This window comes from Salminus brasiliensis, chromosome 1, assembly GCF_030463535.1.
Source record: "Salminus brasiliensis chromosome 1, fSalBra1.hap2, whole genome shotgun sequence".
NCBI classification, from domain to species: domain Eukaryota; kingdom Metazoa; phylum Chordata; class Actinopteri; order Characiformes; family Bryconidae; genus Salminus; species Salminus brasiliensis.
In genome coordinates this window covers 38,634,016-38,649,451 of record NC_132878.1, presented here as the reverse complement: position 1 = coordinate 38,649,451, position 15,436 = coordinate 38,634,016, and the positions used below count along the sequence as shown (strand labels likewise).

General features: G+C 43.9%; 1 protein-coding gene across 2 annotated transcripts in view; it reads right to left on the bottom strand.

The window, feature by feature from the left end:
* Positions 1-1,738: 1,738 nt before the first annotated feature.
* grm1a (glutamate receptor, metabotropic 1a) overlaps positions 1,739-15,436 on the bottom strand; it is a 43,832-nt gene continuing 30,134 nt past the window's right edge. The window contains exons 4-9 of one of the 2 annotated variants that reach the window (XM_072679023.1): positions 14,363-14,598; positions 11,272-11,518; positions 10,546-10,717; positions 9,188-9,314; positions 5,458-6,406; positions 1,739-4,178 (exon numbers count right to left, since the gene is read on the bottom strand). In XM_072679023.1, the coding sequence (XP_072535124.1) occupies positions 3,416-4,178; positions 5,458-6,406; positions 9,188-9,314; positions 10,546-10,717; positions 11,272-11,518; positions 14,363-14,598 (2,494 nt within the window). In that variant the 3' untranslated portion in view covers positions 1,739-3,415. The remainder of the gene's footprint in view (positions 4,179-5,457; positions 6,407-9,187; positions 9,315-10,545; positions 10,718-11,271; positions 11,519-14,362; positions 14,599-15,436) is intronic. The other variant, XM_072679030.1, reaches the window with a different exon arrangement.

Sequence of the window (15,436 nt, the reverse complement as noted above, 5' to 3'; positions counted from 1 at the left end):
CACTAAACACCTTTTATATAAACTATATACTATGTATTTATCTTAATAGTGCAGATCTGGCAGGTTAGTACACCAAATATTAACAGACTAATTTGTTTCGTACTACCCCCTTTCCGATTCACATTTTTTGTGGGACAAAAGTTATAGAAACCATGCTGTACGGCCATTCTGCAATTGGAACAGCAGCGTGATGCATAAGGCATTCTGGGATATTTGGCTGTCCCAAGTCACCTGAATTCTCAATAAGGTGGGTGGAGCAAGAACACACCTGGGCATTTTGCTATACTTGGCTATATGTGCTGTTTGGAACAGTACTTGGGCTGCAACTCATGATATTACCCAAGGCCACAACAACGCAAATACAGACAAGAATGCAGATTGATAATTGGCTCATAGTACGTGTACTACATAGTACATACTTGGGTAAAATCCCATATATATCCCATATATCCAGAGTAAATAAGCACATTGGTTGTGTCCACAATCCCCCCCCCCCCCTTATTTTGGATAGGATTGAGTTGTGATTCTGCTTGATTAGAACAAAAATCTGCAGCCACACCAGCTGATACCTATATTAATACTACATATCATAATATAATAATACCTTAATGAATACTATGGCTGGTTTGCTCTGCTCTGAATCAGTTAAGGAGTTTGTAAATGTGGAGCGTTTCCCCTTTGGTTTGGATTGGTTTTCACATAGGCAAAAACCTCAAGTGCACCAAAATGCGTCACCACAAACCACCTGAGAACGTCTTCCCCCAAAAAATAAATACAGAAAGAAGGCCCTGAGTTCTGGCCTAGTGCATATTCCGTGGAGAAATGGCAGAGATGACATAGCTGTAGTAATTATCTGGGCAGTAGACTAGTTAACACCTAGCTATGAGAGCTGTTTTGCACTTGCAGAGTACACCTGGTGGTGTTGGATTGAGGTCACATCACGTCCTTACCACAAATGAACCGGAATTCCGGAATTCACACCTGGCCAAACGAATCGCACCAGAGGTGAAAATGAACCAAAGTCAGATTTAACCGAACTAAAAAGTGCAGGTGTGAAAACGCTATTATTGTCCTATGAGGATGGGTTCTCGAAAAGTAGCACCAGGATCGGAACACCAGGATAGCTATTCCACTATTGATCTGCCCACCCAGAGAAAATGTGCAGTATTGTACCCTGAGGTTTAAAAAAATGTTTCAAACCCAATATGTCCTGATAAATGTCCCTGGATTCTTGAATTACAAGGTTGTTTAGTAGTCGAAATACAAATAATGCTACAGTCAAGCTAACACATTCATGGAACTGACTGGGCTTTTTCTTCACAGTACAATCCACCATCAGCTACTCAAACTGCATAGCCACTTAACTACCACACACTCACATAGTTTGCTGATCTGCATGGGGCTGCTGAGCTCATGATGTCAATTCAATACACACTACTATTAGCGAAATTTAGCAATATCCATATTTCAACCTCTTTATAACATCTTCGTTTAAAGGATCCAGTGGCATTTGGAAGGACAACATATGGCAAAATGTATGTGTACCCTAAAAAATAACTAATAAATAAATAAATAAGACGTAAAGTAAAATGGCTTAGGCCTGTACTTTTTTTGTTCGTGCCCGATGCCTGCTGTAAAAATGACAATTTGTTATTGGCGGCCCACCGTAGCTCTGGAAATGATTGCTTGAGAGTAATATAGTTAAGTCAGCAAGCTAAGACAGCTAAGACACATCTCGTTAGATACAAAATATTTATTTTACAGCGTGGTTTGTCCTGGCAAAAAAAGAAACAGAAAATAGGAAGAAAGAAATTCCTAGGTTTGAGCATGTAAACAGGTGATAGCTATGTCAGTTACTTTTTACATTTAACAAATGATTCAACTCCAAACACCTTGCACAAAAAAGACTTAATATTACAATTTACAGTACTTATTACAATACTTAATATTGGCTATGTAAAGTTGTTCTTTAGAGAGTTGCATTCTAATAGTACTATATGAAATTTACGGAGTAAATTAAGCACTTACAGTTGCAAAATTCATAACCCTACACAAGATTTACTGGTAAATGCTACGAGTTACCACTAGAAGCAACTACCCATAAATAAAGCTTAAAAAGTTTGAATTCCAAAGAGAATACTGATGATTTGTAAAAGTATCTGAAGGTATCTCAGGTTCCATGTAATATACATCCCCTTTGCACAAAGAGGGAGTTAATAAGACGCTTTTAAACCTTAGAAATCTCCTCAACATTCTAGTCATAGAAACATTTAGCAGTAATACAAAGACACCATCTGTGTGGAAAAAAACAACTGATGGCTGAACAGTATACAAACATTTGAAAAACATTTTTTTTCTGCATGTTCAAGGATGAACTTTCTCATGAGACAAAAAATAGACTCGTGAAGAACCGCGAAATAGCGGTCTTTTTTTTCATTTTCTAATGACCTTGGCAACAGAAGAAAGAAAAAAACCTTCTCATTTAGACTAAAATAGTATTTCAACAACTTGCTTAACAATACAATCAATCTCCTCATCTACGTAGCTTTTTGACATTTGACTCAGATCACTGTTTGGAGTGCAGGCGCACAGGTTGACCTGTGGTCAGAGAAGGGAGAGAGTAGCTCACAGTTGGCACGTTCCACAGGAAGTCGCTCATTCATAACCGGACATGACTGGATGCACAATGTTCTTTGTGTGTGTGTGTGTGTGTGTGTGTGTGTATGTATGGAACTGACTGCATCAGAGCTGGAGTCTAGTTCTCAGTAAGCAACATTTGATGGCCACTGACATGACAATGACATCCACTTGTACTCAGTTCTCAATAAGCCTCCATCTTGCAAATCTGGATGACTGCATCTCTGATGTGTATGGCCGAACATTTATCTGTGCCACATGTCTACTCAAGTATATATACTGTATACTGTAAGTTTTTGTATGTTTCCGTAGGACTAAATACCCAAGAATCTTTCAGCAACACCGACGATATTGTTTTTCAGCAAAGTTAATGATCAAGGACATGAAGCTACATAGTCCATACGTGCATGGCATAGTCCCAAGGCCAGAGTTTCTCCCTTTGTTCATACCAGCAAACTGCTATTTGGACTCTAGATTATGCAACGCTAGCCAGTGGGGTTTTTGGCACAGCAGCAGCTTTGTGTTTTTTGGTGCTCCAAGTTTCCCACATATAATGGAAAACAGAGGCTGCTGGAACCACCTTTGAGAAAAATAATCCCAACCAGACATTCCGCTTGTTTGCCTTTATAGTTTTTTCTGGTCTTTTTGCAATGTTATGTTCCTGACAGAAGTATCTTGCAGAGAAACCCAAGTATACAGTTAACAGATTGATCGAGAAGTAAGAAGACAAGTAAGAGAAGTGGGAGCCAGCCGTTTTCTGTGTCCTGAGCAACTGCCCTCACAGTGTGAAAGAGCTCTGTTTGGGAGCATAAGTCACCTCCTGGGGGGCGTTTGGGTTGTTGTCGGATGCAGGAGACCCCGGGATGGACCCGCCTGATCGCAGCGAGTCTCTGAAAGGCGAGGGCGGAGTCAGGAGAGTAAGCTTGCTCTGAGCTAACTCCTCCTCTCCGCCCTCCTCTTCCTCCTCCTCCTCCTCCTCTTGTACAGTGCTGTCGTACAGAAAGCCATGAATGAGGTCAAGAGCCTCCATTTCGGAACCCTCCTCAGACAACATCTCGCCCTGCAGGGGCAGAGGTAGCTGACTGGCGAAGGGGTTGTAGGCGGGGCTCACTCTGTTGCCTGTAGCAGTTATTGATTCGTCGAAAGCGGTGACGTTAGAGCTCAGCGTGTCCACCCGTCCCCCCTCCAGATGGTCAGTAGTGTGGTCCATCAGGTGAGCGGGCGAATACGGGGCTGGCTCCCTTCCATCCTGAGGCGTTCCGTTTAGGTTCCGTGGGCGCCGGCCCCCTTCGTCGTCCTCCTCGCTGAGGTTGTAGAGAGCCTTGTCGTCGGATTGCGAGCCGTTGCGGTCTGTGTCGAGGCCAGGGTGGTACTCGGGGTGGGGGGCTTGCGAGGCATTAGTTAGGGGTCGTATGACCGCCGTCTGACTCTGACCGACCGCTTGCCTCCTCACATGCACAGACAGTCTGTGGAACACACTCGACCCCCTCCCCTGGGGCCGGGCACCTGATTCAGACCATGACACAGACTTTCCATTAGGACTATGAACGAGACAGAGACCCAACGTTATTCCCGTGGGGATGCGGCCAAAGAGCAACACAGACACACAGAACAACATCACAATAACATCATCAGTACATCGTCATGACATCTCAACACAGCATCAATGCTAAAATCGGCTCTAAAACGTTGTCTCTAAGGGTTAGTCATCCTAGCTGGATCCCGTTATTATTCAAACACCACATTCAAAGGAACCGAGTTACAACATGCTTGTCACTAGCTTCATAATGACTGGTTCAGATAGCATTATGAATGTGAGATGGCTGATTGTCTGCCATCTCCTCCCTGCACCGCTTTGTTTGCACTGTACGTCATGCAGAAATGAACACAGGCCTTCATGGAATTCCCCTCAACAGTTTCAGATCCCTGTGGCGCTCCCTGTCCAGGTTTTAGCACTGTGCACACAACAAGCGGCAGTCAGCAGTGTAATAGAGTCAAGCAGAACAGGCAAGGGACAGAGAAGCCTCAGAGCTGAAAGCTGCACTTCTGTTAGAGTAAGCAGGGCACAGACTGAAGGAGTAGCGATCTTAATAACTGGGTTATTTTTTTTTTCAGTGAAGAAGAGGGAGGACGAGGTGGGGAGGGGGGTTGGTTTGAGAAGTGGGTTAATATCGGGAAGGGGGGGACGGACTGTGCGGGGGGTGGTTTGATGAAAATTAGGTTTCGGAGGAGAGCTAGGGACAGACAGAGGATGGCTATGCGGTGCCTGGCGCTAACACAGCGCTACATACATTCTCCAGTTTGCAGCAGGGAGAGAAACATGGCAGAGCTAACATAAGAGAGAAGACTGAAATACACACATGTGCTAGAGAGAACACTATCAGTGCTCCCTACATGATCCAACGTGTTGATATGCTACTTAGAAAGAGAATCTTTGTTATTTACAGTGGGGCAGTTTTCACACATTGAGCTTATCCTAGCCTAGCCTAGGCTTGCACCAGTGGAACCTTCATACAAAAACCTTATTTAGATTAAGACAGTGGTCACCAGTGCATGTCCTGGAGACCTACCTCATTGTAGGTTTCACCTCCAACCCAAATCTTGCACGCTTAAAGATAGCAGTCAGGATCTGGTGTGCTGGAGGTTAGAGCTAAGCTCTACCCAGCAGATCTTCAGGACCAGGACTGGTGGACCACTTGACATCAGCCCATTATATTTCACAGCAGTTTGTTCATCTAAATGTGTAAAATAATAACTGACTGTATCCTTACACAATTATTCAGTATTATGTTGTGACAGGCTGCATGACATGTCACTCACTTGGTATTGCTGGTAGCGTTGTTGTTGTTCTTCTTCCTGCGGAACATGTTGAGGAAGCTGTTGCTCTGGCAGGCTGCGGCGGCTGCCTTGCCGTCACCCACATGCATGCGCACCACGTCCGACGTAGTAAAGGCGCTGCGCACGTTGCGCTCCGGCTTGGCTATGATGATGTACATCTTGGGCGTGAACATGCAGCCCAGGGCCACAGTAACGCTCAGGCTGACCGAGAAGGAGGTGGTGATGATCTTGTAATTGGAGCCGAAGTAGATGGGCACAAAGGCCAGCCAGATGATGCAAGTGGTGTACATGGTAAAGGCGATGTACTTGGCCTCGTTGAAGTTGGCTGGCACGTTGCGCGTCTTGAAGGCATAGTATGTGCAGCTCATGATGAGCAGGCCGTTGTAGCCCAGCGGCGCGACCATGCACAGGTTACTAGTGTTGCAGATGAGGTAGACCTCGCTTATGCTGGGGTAGCTCTTGATGGGCTCTGGGGGCTCCAGCACAATCAGCGTGACCTCTAGCGTCAGCTGCAGACTGATGAGGATGAAGGCGATGACCACCTGCGCCCAGGCACTCATGAAGCGTGGCTTGCGCGTGCAGATCTTCTTCTTGCTGCCGGCCAGGATGCGGGCTATGCGGTTGGTTTTGGTCACCAGGGCTGAGTAGCACATCGCGGACGAGAGGCCCACCAGGAGGCGCTGCAGGTAGCAGGAGATCACAGTGGGCCGGGCGATGAGAGTGAAAGGGCAGATGTAGCCCAGGAAGATACCCGCCAGGATGATGTAGCACAGCTCGCGGCTAGATGACTTGACTACTGGAGTGTCCCGGTACTGGATGAAGATGAAGGTGACAAAGAGTGTCACTAGGATGCCGAGGCAGGAAAACACAACAGCCACGATGGATTCCACGGCGCTCCACTCCAGGTATTTAAGAGGGAGAGGTTGACACCCTGAGTGAGAGAAAGCGGGAGAGAGAAAAACGATGCCTTATTGCTTGATTGCAATGATAGTTTGCTTAGATTTGATCTTTGCTTTGTGCTTGTAAGTGACCCATATCTGTCTTTTAGTGTGAATTCTCCTCTCCTTTGCTTGTGTACGTCTTCAACATTAATTATGTCATGTGCATGACTCACATGCGCCATAAACAGCAGCAAAAACATGATGTTTGCAAGATAACCCAACATCGCCGTAGTGATAAAATCGCAGCACAATCTTTATTGCAAAGAAGGTCAGCTGACTCATTTTCACAAATATCAAAGAAATCAGCTGTTTCACTGTCCCTACACTGAGTAATTGTTTTACCAAGTTTAACCCTGATGACACAATGGCAACACTGTAAGATGATCATGCGTTATATGCAAATGCGGTAACAGATGTAATAACAAATAAAAGTAAATTAAAAAAGCATGCCTTTCAATTTGACTGTTGTCATTATGGTCACATGTCCATATATCATGTATGTATCCAATTAAGGACTAATGGAAGTGGGTTATATCTTCTTTGTGAACATCAGGGATTTTTTTGTGGTCAAAGGGGTATCATTTGCTACCCTTTGCTACCCTTTGCTACCATTCTGCCCCATCTGCCCCTTGCTTACTGAGATTTACAGTAATGATGAGTTGAGCAGTTCAAAAAAGATGCAGTAGACGGGCTTTACTTTTGTCACATGGGTCTGCCCGGGAACTGTTTTTTTTTTGTCACCTGGTTCTGCCTGCTGGATCTGTTTCTGTCATATGTCTCTGCCCCCTGGATCTGTTTCTGTCACATGGTTCTGCCTTCTGGAACTGACTCTATCACATGGTTCTGCCTTCTGGAACTGTCTCTGTCACATGGTTCTGCTCCCTGGAACTGTGTCGTCACATGGTTCTGCCCCCTGGAACTGTCTCGTCACATGGTTCTGCCCCCTGGAACTGTCTCGTCACATGGTTCTGTCCACTGGAACTGTCTCTGTCACATGGTTCTGCTCCCTGGAACTGTCTCGTCACATGGTTCTGCCCCCTGGAACTGTCTTGTCACATGGTTCTGCCCCCTGGAACTGTCTCTGTCACATGGTTCTGCCCCCTGAAACTGCTTTTGTCATGTGGCTCCATCCCCTGGAACTGTCTTGTCACATGGTTCTGCTCCCTGGAACTGTCTCGTTACATGTAACATAATCAGCAGTTTGTGTTCTCCTGCAAGCATGTTGAGCTATCCAATGACACTGAGTTAGCAGCAGTTCAAAAAGATGAAGCTTGCTGGCTTCATGTTGTCATATGGGTCTGTCCATAGGAACTGTGTCCGTCACACAGCTCAAGCCATGTGCTCTTTTGTTTGTTAGTACTGATGATGTCAAGCTCCACCCCTTACCTAGCAGTGTTAAAAACACCCTGTCAGTCAGCATTAAGGCTCTTGATGTTTGTGGTTTTCTTTGTGGGTTCTTCCAGGCATTACATTGTGCTTTATTTGGCTATGAATTGTTACAAATCTTTTGATGTGACTAGATGTGTCTAGTATATTTTTTTGTCTTTTTTTCTCTAGTTTCTATCTTTCCACGTCCTGAGTATCCTGGGTGTGTTTTTAAACACTGGCTATCTTGAGATTGATTGTAATAATGACTATAGCCCTCATATCACCTGTAAAAAAATCCTCTGCATTAACATCCCTTCTCTAACTCCCTACTGGCGTTACACATATGTCTCAGAGAAAGCACATGCTAGCCTTCACCCTCCCTGTGCTGATCATGTGGTATCATGTGGTAGGAGACGTCCTAGCTAGCAGACAAGAAATGGCTACAACTAAATTGGGGAGATCTTTGGGTTCACACAGCTCTGAAAAAAAAACTGATCTGTGTCACATTACAGCAAAAAAAAAAAATCACATTTGCATAAAATAAATGAATGGAAAGAAATGAAAGAATTACCAGAGTAGGGGAATATCTGGGCAATAGGGAAAGGCAAATGTGCATGTGTGCACACATCAGCGCATGAGAGAGCTCACTGAGATGAAGATTTATAAGCATAAGCAATTCATAATTTAGTTTTATGGAGAGCCATACTGTCAAATCATACAGCAGCTCGTTTGCCAGCAGCGCACCCTCCTCACCATTCTTGATCTTTTTCACCTCCTCCACACTTTCATTGTACTTGGCAGACCTCTGTGCTGACCTTTTTCCCTCTCCCTTTCTTCCTTCCCCTATCTCTCTCTAACAGAGGCCTCTCTATCTCAGATTGCTTGGCCTCGCAGGTAATCAGAATTCCCCGGCTCTCGCGCCGTTACTGTTGTGCCTGGCACATGGCTGCTGGGTACTAATGGGATTCCAAACTCACAGTTGCCCACTTCTCTCCACACCGCTGCACCGAGCTGTCAAAACAACACGCAGCTCAGAGCAGAGAGGAAGCGAGAGAGGGAGGGAGAGCTGCACCCGTAGAAAAGAAGGAGGAAGATGTAGGGCCAGATAACTGGAGTGTCTCTCCAATTATGGATTCACAAAATATTCCTCAGGTAGGAAAATGATACTATGAACGAAGAGCTAGACTAACAGAGAGGTAGCTTGATTGACAAGTGCATGATGTCACAGGGTAGTGGGTTCCACTGTCAAATCAGACCAGTTACATTATCTCTGCTGTCACACCCCAGAATGTTGTTTTTTTTAACCAAGAAAGGTAATGGCATAGGGTAATGGAGTGCATGCAAAGTGGAGATGGCATTTCTGAAAATACTGCTCAGACTGAAGGCCTCATCTGGTTTCTCACCTGCGAGTTCATCATCAGGCCACCAGCCCAGATCGCAGGCTTTGCAGGTGAACTCATCCTGCACATACTCGTTATCCTTACAGGTAGTGCAGATCCAGCAGCAGCTCACCTCCCCTTTCCGAATCACCTACAGCCAGAGGATCAGAGATCAAGGAGACAGTCATAAGACACTTATAGGACAGTGAAAATCTAACATGATTTTACCCACACCTCTGTGATATTCTTGGAATTCTTGGAATTTCTGGAATATACATTGTTTAGCAGTCCATGGTGGATTTGGAGACATGTTTTGGATGATTGTTCTGCTAAAGAAGTCTTTCCTGCTTTTCTTGACTAACTGTATCGCATATGCTTCTAGACTTGGCTGATATTTAGTGAAATCCATTCTTCCTGTGAGATGTTTCCTGTGCCGCTGGTCGCCTCACAGCCCAAAGGTATGCCCCCCACTTCTAAAATGAACTTTTGTGATGAGGCTTCAGACAAAGATTTCTTCTGATGGTTTGTCCATGCAGATTATGTTTGTGCAAGCAACACTGCACAATAAAGTTTGCGTGAGCTAAAGATTTCTAAAAGGCCTTTGTATCGTATGGGGCATTAGCCTACTACTACCTGTTCTATCTGAGAGCCAGAGCCTGCCTTGACTTCCACAAACCCTTAACTGTCATTTCTTCCATGCTTGCAAAAAAAAAAAAACAGTCATGCTAGTGCTACAAACCACCTAGTGTAAAAAAAAGTGTGTTTGAAATTACTTAACTTGATATAAGTTAACATGGATAAAAGATAAGGAATTGGATATCTAAATTATTTTGTAATTTGCTATTTTTCCATGTTAAAAACAGAAGAAAAGCAAGAAATGAGTGTGGGTGGGACATTGTTTTATCCATCAATTCAGTTTGAGGACCACTCGCCTCCTGCAACACCAAATCAGCGCCCAAGGACAATGGACAAGAGAGGAACAAAATTCTGGTAGCCAAAGAAGCATAATGGAAATAGGAGGAGGGGGATTTTGTAGTAGTAGAGGTGATGACTAGTGCTTAATGATGGAGAGGAGGGAAGGGAAAACATGCCTTAATGTTATTGATTAATATTCATTTTCACCCAAACCGCCCCTCATACAGTAAATAGAAAGTGTATAGAGGCAGGTGAAGTACACTACTGCTAAGCAGTACATATGTTTCTGGTACCTGTTAGTTACATTAGCCTCATAGTTTTTTTTGTTTTATTTTGTTTTGTTTTCATTTTTCCAATAAATGCTATTGGAGCATGCAAAATGTTCCCACAACATAACAGCTTCCATGCCCTTGTGATACTCTGGATGGAAAATGAACAAAGACATCCAATCTGAGCCCACACAATACCTTGATCTGGCCCTTGGAGCAAGGATCGCTGCAGACCGAGCGCACCATCTCACTGCGGTTGGTCATGAGCTTGTAATCGTCAATGCTCAGAAGACCCTCATGCCATGAGCCCACATTGATGTAGTCATAGCGACCCAGCTCCTCCACATACTGCAGATTCATAATGTCATACCTGAGGGAAAAAGAGAGAGGGTTAGTCAACTAAAGAGCAACACAGCTACATTAACAGCAGTTGTGGATGCTCTAGGTCTTCACACATGCTCCGAGTTCAGATAAAGGCTCCTCACTCCGTACTGACCATCTGGGACTTGAACCTGTGGCCTACAAGGGCTGTTAGTGCCCCCAGCCAAAATGCTTGCACCTTTTTGGAGAAAGCAAGTGAGGTGGACCCCGGGGGCTGGTGTGCACACACAAACACTTGTATACAGCTGCAGATATTATAACAACAGTGAAGGTGGCAGCAGCGTAACTTCAACCTGTCATCTTCTATGAGGGAGAAGTCATGCTGACAGGAGCTGACCGCATCTAGGAATTGGAGTGGAAATGGCTGGATCTGCAACCTCAGACAGGCAATCTGTTCCACTCTAAGCCTATTACACTCAGATACGCACCTGTCTGTGGGTGTATGTGTGTTTGTGTGTGAGGTAATGTCACATAATTGAATGGGAAAAAATATCTTTTCATATATGCCTCTCATTTAGGGTTATGTCACATGGCAGTGTTTACCTGCCAGGAGAGTCTCCATTTTCATCAAAGTACACTTCCTCTCCAGAGACGCCAGTGAAGGAGGTCTTGAGCAGGTAGTCTAGAAGCTTGCTGCCGTCAATGGGGTCCATGGCCTCACACAGGCCCTCATGGTTTGGGCACATCTCCTGGTGCATGTCATGCAGCCCGTGAGCCATGGCGTAGATGGCATTGATCACAAAGCCCATTTTACTGTCCTGGACATAGTTGTCCTTCAGGCTCTCATTTCCTATTGGGAAAGAAGTCTCAGTCAGTGAGGCTGAAAATATTCTAATCATTTCCAAAATTCCATAAATGCTAAAACCTTGGCACACATGAAATCATCACATGGTTTCCAGTGGCTTTTGTTGGTTCAGCTGCAAGATCTCAATAATAATGAGATTTTCCTTTGGCGTGTGACATAGGTAGCTAACTATTTGCTTTCTGTAGTGCATGTCTAAAAGCCTTGCATGCCTAAGCATTCATAATTTAGGAGTGACCAGCCACTGGACACTTGCAATGGACAATATATATGTATGTATATATAAGCAAGCCTGCAAATAAGCCACACAGCATTGCTTATGGGTCTCACAGCCATCCAAAGCTATTGAGTTCTTAAATGAATAAGTGCTGACAGGATTCCAGGTCCTAATGCCACAATGCATCCGTTTATTTCCTTTAATGAAAGAAGCGGCACACAGCTGAACAGTGAAGCATTGTGTCCTTGAGGTCCCTCAGTGAAGAAACCAGTCATAATGCAAACACACCGATCTCACAATATCGCACGCATGCAGACTTGCAGCTGTGAGAGGGACCTCCACGCACGCCGTGAGCACTGTAGTCATCTTCACACATTCATACACACACACACACTGTGAGAGGGGCTGCTTCGCTCCATGTGCACCAGGCTTCACTTGTGCTTTCAGTGCAAGAGTCTAACCCGCGAGCAGTACAAAGGAGTTGGACTGATATCTTTCGCTGGCAGGCCTCTACCGTGCCCTTTGCTGAACAACTTTGCTTGTCTTTTTAAGCTAAATAGGAGTCTGTTAACACTTGCCAGAAGAAGGGACGTTTCTGATCGATGTGAGGCTGACGGCTCTCTGAGCGAACAAGAGAGGCAATGTGTGAACATATATCGCAGCAAACTGGATGACAAAGTGCTAATATAATCAGGAAAAGCTCCTCAGTCAACACCGACTGTTAGATTTTGGACTGCTTTGCTCAATTGTCAATTTAGCCATAGTACATTGATTTGCATTGTATGAATTTCTCGTCACTCCCACTGCTTTCTCACAAACTTAACAACACTCGCTGCAAGTCCATCGCTGATGCCAATCAAAAATAAGTCAGACCTGCTCTGGACAGCTTAATATCAATCCAACTCCATGCACCAACTCTTGCCATAGTGGTGAGGTGCTCCTTCAGTGCAGTTGTCAGTGCATGGACCACACCATTGCCACATAGCTCTCCATTCACACTTACCACTGGCCACATCTTTGAGAGGGAGGGTACAACAACAGTAGAAGACTATGAGCATTTAGAAGGTCCCTGTTCGATCACAATGTGTCTTATCTACCGTAGTAGAGTGCCGTAAAACTGTTTGCAGTAAGATGTCTGCTCACATTTCTATAAGCATGAGAAACAGTCAAAATCGGCCTTCTGTCATAGCAGGAGCAACATTCAATGCTTTTTCAGGCACTATCCCAATCATTGGGCATGATAGGAAATGTCATGCTTGTGCGCAGACGAGTCAGAGCAGTCGATGGGATTAGTAAGTAGGAAAGCACGAGGGGTCGGGAGAGGTAAAGGACACGGCTTAATTTACCTATGTCACCTGTCGGACCAGCAGAGACAGGGTCATTTTGTGAAAGAAACAGGGAAAATACATACACAGTTACCACATACAATGTCTAAATAGCCACCATGTATATTACACCAGGGTGCTCATACTCCAGTACTTGAGGGCCACAGCACTGCACAGTTTAGCAGAGGTGTAACGGTGCACTGAGGTCATAATATAATCTAATTCTATTCAATTCATGATACTGGATTCATGATTCACTATTCTCACAATGATTGATGACTGTATCCACAATATTGCAACTAGAGCTGGGAGGCTGGAGACCTGGACCCCGAGAATGTATTGGAGAAAATTTAAACTGGCGTGGGTTATGGTTATATTATACAAATACCTTTTATAAATGTAATACATTTATTTGTGTTAATAAACCCAGTTCAAATGCTTGTTACCATATAAAATGATTTTCAAGAATGCCAAAGAATGCCTGAATGCCCTCAGTGTCTAAACATTTAATTCATTTAAACAGTGCATTACCTAAACCATTTACCTAGCTATTTCAAGTACAGTGTGTGGGATTTTACAGTCACTGATTAACATTTTTGCATAAAATCAATCAATTATGATGACTACCTCAAATGATGGTTGAATAATGCCCACTGGTTGATTTGACCCATGGTTTTGAATGTCATGGAGACATTCAAAGAAGAGTATTTTTACTCCCCATAGGTAAAAAAATTACTGATTATTTATTTTATGTGACCGTGGCACTATATATATATATACACACACACATATACACACACTGATTTTTTTTTCTCAGGAACTAAACACTGAATACTGCTAGGGCCCTGCAGGACTAGAGTCTGAGTATCTAGTTAGTCTATCTAGTTTTCTATCTGACCATGTTAGCAATGGTCGTTTTTTACTTATGGATTAAAGTAGTGTGGTGTTGAAGGTTTGCAGTAATGGAATACCCAACCAATTAGTATTGTGCAAACTGCATGCCTGTCATCCAGTGTCAGAAACCACTTAAGCAAGTCTACTTGACATTACTTATCAACCTGACACTCTTTGTCACAATTGTGTGATGATTTCGACATGTCGTTTCCATATTGGTGCAAATTCGATTTTGTCATCAAACAGTTGTATTAATGAGTGACAGCATAGCTGGATGAGAAGCACCTTCTGATGCTAAAACTCTACATCATCACAATTATCAACATAGAGCAACATAAATGTTCTTATTTAGACAGTATCATGTCCGTGCACATATCGCTGTGTTTGTTTGTTTACCTGTGCAGATTTTTTGGTAGTTAGGGTTCTCCTGAGGGTGCCCAGGTATGCGGCACTGGAAGCGGTACTGCCAGAACTCGGCGAACCATGGGTTCCTGGTGTTGGTGTCCAGACGCAGCTTCAGAAAGTAGTCGTTAAATGACTTCACTTCCTCGCTCTGCAGCTTCATAGTTATTCCTCCATCAGCTTCCTGCTCATATCCCTCCACCACCTCATCACGATCTGCCCATCCATCACTGACAAAGAGAGCGAGAGACATAGGGAGAGATATTAAACTCCAATTCCTGACTGTGTTGCATTTAAAGCATCTACATCCTATCTTGCTCCATTTTATTTATTTATTTTTTCCCTTATGACGTTTGTGAAGAATTTCATATCAAAGACACTGGCCACTGTGCAAGCAGTGTAAAGACGGACGTATCTCTTAGACGGCCGGCAACACTTTATTTCACCTCACCCACCGTATATATGACTTGTTTCCTGCATACCAATTATAGTCTACTTTTTCTATAGGCTGCATTACTTAAACTGCACAGTAAAAGCTTTTGAGTGGAGGCAGGAGGGACAGAATACATAAGTGCTGTATACAGCATAGCATGTTCACAGTGATGAAATTGTCTGAAGTGGTTCTCTCTCTCTCTCCCGCTCTCTCACCAGATGGAGAAAATAAAATCATATTTTGAACATTGGAGATCAGTGGAAATATAAAAAAACACAGAACAGATGCACATCTTGAGTGGTTTCTCCTTCCAGGCAGTTGCTAAGTTGTGGCTATGTGCTCACTAGGGTGAAACTGTTTTTGCTAAGTGGTTGCCATGAGGTGCTGGCCAATACAACCACAATTCAATATTTTACAATCAATTTAAATTATGATTAATGAACAATTTTATTAACCACTGGAGTTGCTCAGTTGGCTCAGTGCTTCAGTTGTCCTCCATGTTGCTTTCAATGTCCAACCTGTACAAGGCAGAGTCATATAACTACATACACGGTAGTGTGTTTTTATGGTGGGCAGTGTATGACACAGTACACATACAGTGTGAGAAAGGTCTAACAATAAAAAATGTAGTAACA